Below are 13,628 nucleotides of genomic sequence, written 5' to 3'. Positions count from 1 at the left end.
AGAATTTATTTATCAATACAGTCTATCTAACACATATATATTAATCTTTAGGGAGTGACCAGTATAAATATTGGGCAATACTAAAATTGCATATTCTATAACGTCTATATTTTGTTCATATTTGTAGACAGAAGTTATAACTTTCTATTGGGTTGGGTGTCAATTAATTTGCTATTTTAAAATTGCATAAAAAAATTAACAATTTGTATTATTACTAGTAGCCGTATGGTCACGGCATAGAATGGGCCATTCCTTCCTTTCCCGTGCGTATTGTAAGAGGCGACTAAAGGTCGAGGGATGATCAGCAGCGTCCCTCTTAAAACATCATCAAAGACTAACTGCGGTTGCCAATCCGCCTGCCAAGCGAAGCAACTTTTTTTTTTACACAACTTATAATAGCAAACAAGCTGACGGCCCACCTGATGAAAAGTGATAACCGTCGCCTATAGACACGAGCAGTACTATGGACATAACAGAGTATACTGTTCCGCCCATGATACCCCTACTACTGGCAAAACACTTGTAGAAGGAAAAAAGAAAGCAGTGAATAGCTATCGGCTGATGTAATAATAATAATATAATACCAAAGACCGGGGGGTCTTTTAGTTTCAGTCGTCCAAGGGGGAAGGCTATGTTCAACAGAGGACAGTTAACGGCTGATATGATGATGATTAATACTAGCATTTACCAGAGGGAGACTTTGTACAAAAGTCGATTGCTTGGGTACCTCTGTCCCATTCGTGTTTCAACCGTGAAGCAATTGTGTTTGCATGGCTGTGTTTCGGTTTGAAGGGTGGGATGGGATAGGTTATAAATGTGGGATGATAGGTGAAGATAGAAGCACATCAGTTAACTCATAGAGACAAATTCCAAAATAACTAACCACAATGATTTCCGCATGAAAGTCGACCTGACAGAGTATATTACTATATGAGGTTGCTTGTCCTCATTACTAACAATCCCTTCTCCTAATAGGAAAAATAATAACGTATGCTCTTCTCCATCCTATATAGCATGTTTATGGCAATTAGTTAAGCTGTTAAGATAACAAGAGGTAAGGAAGAAACTAACGAAAAAGAGTTAGTTATCCGTAATAAAATTATTATTAAGTATCTCTGTTAATTCGAATGTTGAGAAACCGAATGATGTAAGTCGGAGTAATGATGACCAGAGAACTATTATTGGAGAGGATGATTCAATGAAATATTTTATGTAATGTAAACTATTTATTGATTTCACTCTTCACAGTCATCCCCGCTGTCTTCTTCGGAATCATCCTCGCCTTCGTACTCGTACATTTCTACCGCCAACATGTGACACGAGATTTTTTGCCCCTTCGCGGTGACCGCTATCTCTATAGCATACACTCCACAGTTCTCTTCTGTCAGCATATCATTTACGCAATCGTTAAGGTCCAGCAGAATATTTTGCATTGGATAATCTTTCTACAAAAAGAAATAATTATAGTTTTTGTTCAAAGAACATAAGGATTACAACTCATTTTATTGTTTAATAATATATTTATTGGAACCATATATTTTTTTTTATTAAATTACAATTGCAGGGTAGTGTACGATAACAGCCATATTAGTTAAAATAACAGTAATTTTAATCATTCCAAAATATATTTAAAATAAACGTAACATTAGTGTTTCTAATTTATTCAAAATATTGGAATAAAAAAGAAAGTGATACCTTTACATTGACTTACAATTTGAAACTGTTATCCATTTTCAACCAATTAAAAGAACCTTCTCCGTTCTCAATTCGGTTGTATATTTTTTATGTGTTTATACATAACTACGTCGGTTGTAAAAATACTTTAACAAAGATATACTTACAAAATGATCCTCTAGAAATTTTACCAAAAACTTTTCAGTAGTCTTTAAATAAAAACAAATTGTACAATACAATCTTAATATTTAAATCAATTGACTCGGACTCATATGAAATTTCTTTTAAAAATAAAAAAAAACTTACTATTTCTATGGGACAAGATGTAATAGCCATTTTTTCTACTACGGGAAACCATGGGGCATTGTCGTCTTTTATACTAGCACATAAATTCGTCTTTGTTGTAAACAACATCTCTTTACCAACTTCTGTATCTTTATATACGCTTAATTCTACCTGTAAAAATATATATATAATTTTTACTAATATTATATATGTGAAAAAGTGATTTTTTTGTTAGTCACTTGTGACGCTCAACTTATTTACTTATTTCTATTTATATTCGTATTTGTTCTATCATCTGGTATATATGTTTTATCTCAGAACTGGTCTATTTAATTGGTTTTCCTACTTCCGAAAATTACGCTTGCGAAGCTTAAGCCAAAAGCTAGTACGATAATTTATGTTGTTTACCGCGGCTTCGCCCATGTAAATCAGTTTATAAAAATCATATAAGTGAGAATATGTACTAGGTACTTAAGTAAAAAATTTTACGTGATAGTGTAACAAACATGCAAATGTCTAAAAGTCTTTAAAAATTTTCGAATTTACATTATTAATTAAAGTAAAATATTAAAAACAGTTCGCATTCAGCAGCAGATAAAGCAATGCAGTTTTAATTTTTTTACAGATAATAAATATATTTTCAGTGAATAATAAAACTAGTAATGTAGTATAATAAAATTTAAAAAATCGAAAAATATACCATTTTGATTATTTTTATGCAACTTGAAATGGCAAATAAGCTGACGGCCCACCTGATGGAAAGTGGTAACCGTCGTCTATAAACATGAGCAGTACACCATCGACTTAACAGAATATACTGTTTCGCCCATGATACCCCCCATGCGTTACCATTCCTGAGGACTCAGGTGTTACTCCTCTGTACCCTATAAATTCACTGCCATATCCCACCCTTCAAACCGAAACACAGCCATACAAACACAACTGCTTAATGATAAAAACACTAATAGGACGGAAGTGCTTAAGCAAACGACTTTTGTACAAAGTCACCTTTTGGTAAAATTCGATACTTCATAAACGAAAATTAGATAAATAGAGATATTTTTTTTATTTATTAGAATTGTCATATTTCTGGGCCTCCCAAGTGTTTTGCAAGGAAAATAATCTTTATTAAATTTTTAAAATTTTTAATTATTATTATTATTATTACTTACTGTATGTTCATCTTCTAGTTCCTCCATTACACGCATCACTCCACTCAATCCCATAAGTTTGGGTCCGCATCCCTTTGATTGTGCCAGTTTTAGATCTACTTCTAGTTCGTCATTGTCAAAATCATCGCATGAGACCACATCATCAGCTATTTTTAAGCGAACATCACTCTAAACAAATAAAAAATCTGTTTAAGAACACTTTCTTGTGATTGCACCATCTTAAATGATCACATTTATTTTATTGTTACCAATTTATTTCAAGGTCTGTTATTTAATATCCACATTAACAAATTGGACATAATTTAAAATTTTGTTCCATAAAAAAACTACCGATTTCATCTTGATCAAACTAGTTATTTTGTTTTAAAAAGTAAACCCCTGAACAGATTTGATAATGTTCTATGAGATCAATTTGAAATTTATCTTTTCAGATATAAAAAGAATTTTTGAAATCAGTGATCGGTGTTGATTGGTACAAATATTTAAATAAAAAATACAACCAAAATGAAAATCTTCTACTTTTTGAAGGCGGTTTAAAGTACATATACACCATCCGCCATTTTGTGACCACGGCCATTTTGAAAACATTAAGATTTACTGAGTACTGTACTAAAAATTTAATATACAACATATACTGGAATATAAAGGAGCTGGTTTAAGGTATAAACTAGATAAATTAAATAACAAACATTGTAATTTAAATAAAAACTTGAAAAATAAAACTTTTTTTTCATATTTTTAATTTATTGAATCTTTTTATACCACTGAAGTGAGAAAAAATCAAACGACCCTGATGGTAAGTGGTAATTAGCCTGTAGCCTATGGACTTGGAATAATAGCAAGAATAATTGCAAGTATATTGTCGACACTGACTCTTTGCCTATTTTTTTCAATAATCATTTGTTAAGGTCTATATATAAACCACAACATAATAAAACCTCAGTCTCCACAATTAGAAACACCTCTAAAACCACATTATACGCGACCATATATTTTTGTGATATAGATTGTCCACAAGATAGGTTTTTTTATAATATTTAGTACTTAGTAGATTACTAGTTATTATGACATGTCTTTTTTAATTTTGTAATCCAATGTTAATGGAAATATATGAGCTCGGAACTTTGTTATTTTTTTTTAACAAAAGAATTCAAATTGCCAACATAGAACACTAAATTAAAATTTAATATAGATATATAAAAATATCGATCGATGGTAAACTGTACCAACAATGTGATATTCGTATAAATAGCACCCGTTCACGAGTATGACGGATGAAACAGTCATAATTGCGTTCAACCCTCAGTTATACTCACAGATGCCACAAAATACACAAACTTAAATAATAAAATGTATTGAAGCATCTTCTGGAGGACCAATTTGCTTTTAAAAACAAACAAAAATATATTTTTTCCTTAAATAGTAGTTTTTATATACGTGTGATAACAATCTGTGAGTGTATTCATTACAAAGACACGATATTATTATAATATATACATATCTACACATATATATTATGATCATATCGTGAATTCAGAAAACATCACTATATCATCACGCAGTATATTAGACACGCTATTTTGTTGTAATTTGTATCTATATATAATAATTGTTGACATATCTGTATGTATATAAAGACTCAGACACCGATTGAACAAGCAAGGAAAAAGCTTTTACCAGTGGCCTCGTCCGCGTGACTCGGATACTGACCAGAATAAAAAGTAGCCACTATCCTTCTCTCTCATATCGTACGTGTACACAGCCCTAATTGAGAGCTGGCAATCTGGATGAATTATATTATATATTTGCTCATTTTTCTTTTCTTTAAAATTCTTTTTTTTAAAATACCTGCAAGCTACAACAGTTACTGTAATTGTAAAGGATTGTAAAGGAACATTAAACATTAGTGCCATATATTGTCCACCAAATGAAAAAATCAGCGATAAAATATTTGCTACCTATTTCAAGACATTGGGTCCTAGATTTGTGTGTGGAGGTGATTGGAACTCAAAGCATACATTCTGGGGGTCTAGACTGAGTACAACAAGAGGAAGACACCTAAAAACTTGTGTTGATAGATTGAAACTACATCCAATGTCAGCCGGTGAACCAACTTACTGGCCAACTGATATCAATAAGACACCTGATTTGCTTGATTTTTATATAGTGAAAGGATTGTCCAATCTATATACCGTTGTGGAATCATGCCTTGATGGCTCCTCTGATCATACTCCAGTAATAGCTACAATCAGTACTGTCATATTAAAGAGAAAAAGACCCATAACCCTGTATAATGAAAGAACAGATTGGGACGCATTTGCTGATTATCTGGAGAATAGAATTGATCTGAAGATTAATCTAAAAACTGAAGAAGATCTAGATGATGCGACATTTTATATAACCAATATAATACAAGAAGCAGCATGGCGTTCATCCCCAGACCTGGAGGAAAAAGATCGGGCACCTTACATAACAGTAGAGATACTGGAAAAATTTGTGAAAAAAGAAGACTACGTAGAAAGTGGCACCAAAGTAGGAATATGTTTGATAAAAAAGCCTATAATAGATCAGCGAAAGAACTTACGTTGATGATTGATTTGCATGTGAACAATACACTGGATAACAAGCTTAAAAGTTTATCTTCCACAAAAAAGGATGATTATTCATTGTGGAAAGTAACAAAAAATTTAAAAAGACCAATTCAACACATACCACCACTTAAAACAAAATCTAATACGTGGGCCCAAACAGACGAAGAAAAGGTTCAATTATATGCTGAACACTTAAAGGAAGTCTTCACTGCAAACCAGTCAGATATGATAGGATTTGAGGAAGAAATAGATAGGGTCTTGAATAGTGATCAACAACTTTCTCCTATGTTGAAACTTATCACACCTAGGGAAACAGCGGGATATATACGCTATCTAAAAAATAAAAAGGCACCAGGCTACGACTTGATAACAGGAGAAGTGCTCAATAAACTGCCCAGAAAGGCTGTGGTATTCTTGACTATGATATTTAACGCTATCTTTAGATTGCATTACTATCCTGCGCTCTGGAAAGTATCACAGATGTGCATGGTTCGGAAACCTGAAAAAAGTCCCAACGAAGTTACATCATATAGACCAATAAGTCTCTTGCCTACAATGTCAAAAGTCTTTGAAAAAATATTACTTAATAGATTGAGACCAGTTCTAAATGAGAACAAAATCATACCTAATCATCAGTTTGGATTTAAAGAAAAACACTCAACAATTGAACAGGTGCATAGAGTTATACAAAAAGTGAGAGGATCGTTTGAAAAAAAAGAATATTGCTCTGCTGTATTCCTCGATATAAAACAAGCTTTTGATAAAGTATGGCACAAGGGGTTGTTATATAAACTTAAAACACAACTACCTAATTCATTTTATATGATTTTGAAGTCTTATCTTGCAGATAGAATATTCCAAGTTAAATCTGGTGAAGCTTATTCAAAATTCTACAATTTATGTGCGTCGGTCCCGCAAGGGTCCGTTCTTGGACCTGTACTATATTCAATATATACGGCGGACTTACCTATGACAAACGATATAACAATAGCAACTTACGCTGATGACACAGCATGCTTGGCAAGTGACACAGATCCCCATGTGGCATCACAGAAAATTCAAGCACAATTAGATCAAGTTTTGATTATTGGTTGGATAAATGGCGAATAAAATGTAGTACAGAGAAATCCCACCACATTACATTCACATTAAGAAAGGGAGATGCAACACCGGTGCAAATGAAGGGACAAAATCTACCAAAAGTAACAAGTGTTAAATATCTGGGAATGCACCTGGATAGAAGACTCACTTGGGCAAAACATATTAAGACTAAGAGAACTCAGGCAAACCTGGAATGCAAAAATCTATCATGGCTAATAGGAAGAAATTCAACACTATCATTAAACAACAAGATGCTTGTGTATAAATGCATAATAAAACCTATATGGACTTACGGGATCCAACTGTGGGGTTCTGCTAGTAATTCCAATATAGAGATTTTACAGAGATTTCAGAACATAATTTTAAGAAACATTACTAAATCTCCATGGTTTGTTAGAAACGAGGAGATACATAACTATATGCAAATTAATACTGTTAAAGAAGAGATAAGGATAAACAGCAAAAAATATAAACAGCGCCTTATAAATCATACGAATGACCTGGCTGGAGAATTACTAACAGCACAACAATCTACAAGACTGAGACGATGGCTTGTATTGAACCTTGACACTAGAATTTGAAGAGCTCTACAAAATCATTCTGAGAGAGCTGTCAGTGGACTGCTTCTCAAAACGCTAATTTTCACACATGACTCTATCTGATTATGGCTGTTATGGAAGAGCCGATTGCAGATAACAAGGGAAAATAAAAAAAAAAAAAAATTTTCTTTTGAATAAAATTTTATCAAAAAATAAAGACGGATAATTATTTTCCTAATCATTATTATGACTATAATATAACGTATGATGTGTTATAATTATTTATATTATTATTTATTAAATATTTATTAAAATAAATTATTTAACATTTACTTATTACCTAATTTAATTAAATAATTACAATACAGAATGGTTTACGATAGTTGTTATTCAACATCCAGTGTCTTATCTGGAAGTTAGTACATATTGATCGCAGTCCACGAGTAGTAGACCGAATTTAATTTATATTAGAAAAGAATAGGATAGGATAGTATAGAATAGGATGGCCCATGATCAGCAGTTGATAGTCCCCATATTGGAATGTTTTGTCGGTAGTTGTTACTCTTGGTAGGCGATTGTGATGTTTTAAGGGAGACGCTGTTGCCTGTCCCTCGACCATTAAATTCTTAATCGCCTCTTATGACACCCATGGGACAGGAAGAGATGGCCTATTTTATACAGAGACTGAAGGTACTCTTCAGGAATGACAACGCATCGGGATTACCATGGATATCACAGATTATTCTATATAATTAATGTCTACAGCAAACAGATATGTTTTGTCATACAGATATAATATTCGCTGTTGCTAACTTCAAACAATACGACATTATATATATATATATATATATATATATCTAACATAATCATCATTACATCAGCCGTTATTCAAGCACTACTGAACATACACTAAACATACATCTCTTCTATTTAGTATAAGAAAGGAGTAAGGATTATGTCATTCCATTATCAGTCAACTGCACTCCACAACTGGACCAGATCTCCCTAAGGCACACCACTAAGCTCGATCTATAGCTTTTCGCTGCCATTCAACCCACAATACGCTTGCCTACAATTGTCTACCAATGTGAAAAAACAATAATATATTTCTTTCAAGACAAACAAATGGTGCGTTCCTATCCATATATCATTTTTGTATAGTTGTTTTATGTAAATGACGCCTACTTTTAAACTGCCGTAATTTTTAGATTCCGATTGCAATTCCCCCTCTGCGTATTTGTTATCTCGCAGGGTACAAACGAATGCGTTCACATTTATGATTTACTCGCTGTTTTTGTTCAAGTTTCGTGACAGTATTAAATCATTTTCGATAATACTTCATGTACCTGCTTTATTTAATAAATGAAAATAATACAAGTATATATTATATCATAAAAAAATTAAAGAAGAACTCAGAAACTAACTAAGAACTCTGTACCCTATAATTTGAGACTTTACAATAAAGTGTTAAAAATAAACAAACTATTGTTACAAAATAAGTTATTTTGTTTATAAAACTGATTTTGATCAAATTTCTAATGCACCAATCTGAAAGCATATTCTTTCAAATAAAATTATTTTCTAAGTCGGTTTAATGTTAAATGATGGAGTTCTGTGGTAACAAACATAAAAAAGATATAACCGAATTGAAAACCTCCTGCTTTTTTTTGTCTGTTACAATATACAATACATGTAACAGATAAAAAAAAGCAGGTTACATGTAATATATAATTACATGTAACCTACTTTGGCAGTCATGTTTTTGTAATGCAACAGTTATAAATCGAAATTCTAAATTATTTTCTATACTAATGTAATATGAAGAAAAGATTTGATTTTTATATGTTTTATTTATAATAATAAATAAACTCTAAATATTCTTTCATCTATAATAAGTTACATTATTAACTAGTAACATAAGCTATATATTATTTTCTATCTATCCGTGTAAAGCTGAGACGGTCACTAGTTTTTTTTTTTAATAATTATACTTTGTTGTACTGTTTCCTGTTTTTGTAATACATATCCATTCTATACATGAATGGTTTTGAAATATCATCTTTTTTAAAACTATTTACTTCATTAGTCAAAATAAGTATACGTAATTAGTAACACGAGAATATATGTATATTATAAAAATTATAAATGCAAAAGTATGTGAGAATGTGCTACTCTGTCACGTAAAATAATACTAAATAGATTTAAATGAAATTTCGTATATGTATAGGTTGTATCCTAAATTAAAACATAGGATAACTTTACATACTGATTCATGCGGATGAAAATGTGGGATATAGCTAGTACTTACATAAATATAAAATACTATATGTACGTAAAAGTGTTGATGTGTTTAACGTAAATACTACATACAATAACATTTATTACATAACTGTTGCGGCCTCTTTGACCGGTTTTATCGCTGGCCGCTAAGACATTCGACAATTAAAACTGACAGCTTGGAACAAAACAAAAGGACTTAGACAAAAGACCGATAAGAAGACGGACATAATTTTGATGACTAATTTGCCTTTTAATTTTTAATACATTTTGACGACAAATTCGGACCCTTTGACCTAAAAAGCGGTCCATCGACCTTTCACATAACTAAATAATATTTACAAAATTGTGCGTACATTCTAAACTATATTGGATTGAACTCTGATATTTAAGAATTGAACCAACTATTTAATAGACTATATTGCTGTTTTCTCTGATTTATGCGCATAAAATTGTCAGAAGCCCCACTTAATTTGATTGCCAGTGACACCTATGCAAATGACACGTTACTACTAATTGAATATCTTTGTTACGAGTTAAGGGATACCTATTCAATGACTTTTGGGATCCCTTCTCTATTCCCAGTTCATTCAAATTAATTTAATATACGAGATACGTTGGTTTCCCTTTGTTTTAACCGACTTCAAAAGAAGGCTCTCAATTCGGTTTTATTTTATTTTTATGTTTATTACCTCAAAATTCCGTTAATCCTTAACGTACATCTTTTCAGATGATATAGTTTTTTTTTTTTTTATCTGAAAGGATGTACATCAGATTGGTTCCATAGAAATTTTATCAAAATCGGTTAAGTAATTTAGTTTTTAGAACAAAATAACTGTTTTTGTCCCAATTGACGTCAACTTTTTTGTAAGACACAATCTTTAATTATCATGCATCAAATTTAAAACATTAGTGTTTAAAATTTGATATAGCTATAGTCGGCCCTATTCTAAAACGTTATTTCTGACCAGAGGGAGACTGTACAAATGTCATTTGTTTATGTGACTTTGTTCTGTATGTGTTTCTGCTGTGAAACAGTTGTGTTTGTATAACTATAATGGCAACGCATGAAGAGTATCATGGGCAACACAGTAAACTATTATGTTCTTACTATTGTTCGTGGCTATAGGCGACGATTACCACTTTTCATTAGGTAGTCAGCTTGTTTGCCTTTTCTAAGTCGCATAAAAAATTGTTTGATAGATTTGCGATATTATTATTTTATGACCAGATATTATATTTAGATATTATATTTAGATATTATATATAGATATTATATTATATAACCAGAGGGAGACTTTGTACAAAAGTCGTTTGCTTGGGTATCTCTGTCCCATTCGTGTTTCAACCGTGAAGCAGTTGTTTGCATAGCTGTGTTTCGGTTTGAAGGATGGGATATGGCGTGAATTTACCGGGTACAGAGGAATAACACCTGAGTCCTCAGTAATGGCAACGCATGGGGGGTATCATGGGCGAAACAGTATACTCTAAGTTACTCTAAGTTGTATAAAAAAAAATTATGAATCATTAAATTTAAATTAATTTCGACTTAAATCTATTAAAAATTTAATTCATATTGGCCCTTAGAATAAAGTTATTTTTGTAATATTGAATTGAAATTTTTATTTTAGGGATGGATTTAGACTTAGAAGTTCGATGAAAAGTGATGCGTAGGAATGAGAAGCATGTATTAATTGTTAAGTATAAATATTGATGGTTACATAAGAGCAGAAAAAGCTGCCCATAAAGAGCAGTGTATGCATTATGAAATGTATAATTATTTAGAGCTTAGAAATCAAGGAAAAACATTGTTACCTACCTACCCGGTAAATCCATGAATCACCTGCCACATGAGCGACGGTAAACGGTACAGATAGCAGAAAAAATAAAATTTATTAGTATTTTATATGAATGAAAATACAATGATGCAGACGCTATCTATACAATGACCTGTGGAGGATGAAGTGCTAAATCTGAAATCAAACCTGTTTATTTATCTTGGCGAATTCTCTATAAATTAATCACGTTTTCAGAACAGTCGCGTGAGGATCGACTTGACAGTATATATATTGCTTGCAATGAAGACTAGCATTAGTGGTAAGAAAAATGACTGATTTAAATAGTAATTATTTTAACACACGTGGAAATGAAAGTAGAAATATAAAACCTATTAAAAGAAATTTGAAGTCATAAAATGGTAAGGATTCACCTTGACTGCAGATTTAGCGTAGGTGGTATACGCTCAGGATGCACCAGGTTTCAGGAAGCCACACCACGTGAATATCACAATGGCGCCGATCTATTCTAATTATAATAATATATATGTAATCACTCGCAAGTACTTGGGAGCAATCAAGCCCAGGGGTTTAGGAGTTCTCCACACAGTACGTATGTTATTTTTTTTTACAACACAGGGGGCAAACGAGCATACGGCTCACCTGATGGTAAGTGACTACCGCCGCCCATGATCACCCACAACACCAGCAGTATTGCAGGTGTAGATCAAGATAGGCACAAAAACAGCAACTCGTCATACAGTGTTTCGCGGTATACGTTAGACTGAGCTGACGGTTTTGCCTGTTTGTCTTAAGTCAGAGAATTCGGTAGAATAAAACGCGAATGGAGGGTATTACGATTTTTATAGGGATGCGATTTTCTTAAACAATAAGAATCTCAATAACTGACGACCACAGAAAATTAATAGGTTTTTCTTATCTGGATATTGTTGATTTAATATTTATAAAATTTACTATTTATGGTACCGTGTACATTTAATAAAATATTTCTATATATTGTCTTTTATGGATATTAATCGCACTTGATTAATACATAATTTCTTATTGCTCGTAATGCAATTATTATATATCTTACATTATAATGTTTGCTTGTCTTGACACACCTTTTCTACAATGTTTCTAGCAAATAAATTTCATTTCATTTTATTTGAGATATGCTTGAAAAATAATATAAGAAGATATCGCATTAGGTACTTGATTTCTTTTTTTAATTTTGGTTAATGATAATAATAATAAATATTATTTTATAATAATTAATAATAAATGTGTTCATCACCACTTACACCTAGAAACTGAGAATGACAATTATATAATAAAAATACTTTTAAAATAAAAAGAACAACACATATTTCTATTATTAATATTTAGCTAATAAGTACTGATAAATATGATATAAAGGAACCCTGTAATCGTGACTAAATAAGAATAAAATCAATAAGCACATAGATAGTATTAAGTATTAATTTAGAATTCTATATTTCTATTTTTAACTATACTCGTTACTATTTTGCAATATTTTATTACATTTTATGAAAAACGTTATTATTTTACATGTTTGTTATATTTTTTCAATCCAGTTCAATAAAACTTCTTTACCTCATAATTTCACCCATTTTCACATGGCTGTCAAACGAAGAAAAAAGATGAAGTACTTAATTACTTTTAAATTTTTTTTTTATACTACTTAGAATGGCAAACAAGCTAACGGCCCACCTAATGGAAAGTGGTAACCGCCTATAGACATGAGAAGTACCATGGACACAACAGAGTATACTGTTTCGCCCATGATACCCCCCATGCGTTGCCACTCCTGAGGAGTCAGGTGTTATTCCTCTGTACCCTATAAATTCACGCCATATCCCACCCATCAAACCGACATACAACTGCTTCACAGTTGAAACACGAATGGGACAAAGGTACCCAAGCAAACGACAACGTACAAAGTCTCTGATATATTGTATATATTGTATACAATTCATCTAGGTATCGGTTAAATTCTTACGATTGCCATATCTAGTATAATTTATGATGAGAATTTTGGTAATGCTATATCGCTGTCGTGTGTATTTCATACAACATTAATATTTAAATTTAATCTGTACTTGGACTATATTAACCTTCTATACTGACCATACAAACAGTTTATCCTTAACGCTTCGGATTATATAATATTTAAAGTTTGCACTTGACAGC

At 31.8% G+C, this 13,628-nt stretch overlaps 1 protein-coding gene across 1 annotated transcript; it reads right to left on the bottom strand.

Annotated features, from left to right (window-relative positions):
- Positions 1-1,206: 1,206 nt before the first annotated feature.
- On the bottom strand, positions 1,207-4,583 carry LOC116413828 (uncharacterized). The gene is made up of 4 exons (XM_031914834.2): positions 4,448-4,583; positions 3,132-3,299; positions 1,981-2,130; positions 1,207-1,445 (listed from the first exon to the last, which is right to left on the bottom strand). The coding sequence occupies exons 1-4, from the start codon at positions 4,493-4,495 to the stop codon at positions 1,236-1,238; spliced, it is 576 nt and encodes a 191-aa protein (XP_031770694.2). The 5' UTR covers positions 4,496-4,583; the 3' UTR covers positions 1,207-1,235.
- Between the last annotated feature and the right edge of the window lie 9,045 nt (positions 4,584-13,628).

The sequence above is a fragment of the Galleria mellonella genome, unplaced genomic scaffold (assembly GCF_026898425.1).
Source record: "Galleria mellonella isolate WM207_F2 unplaced genomic scaffold, CSIRO_AGI_GalMel_v1 utg64, whole genome shotgun sequence".
Lineage (NCBI taxonomy): Eukaryota > Metazoa > Arthropoda > Insecta > Lepidoptera > Pyralidae > Galleria > Galleria mellonella.
The sequence above is the reverse complement of the archived record's forward strand: the minus strand, read 5'-3'. Positions and strand labels throughout refer to the sequence as shown.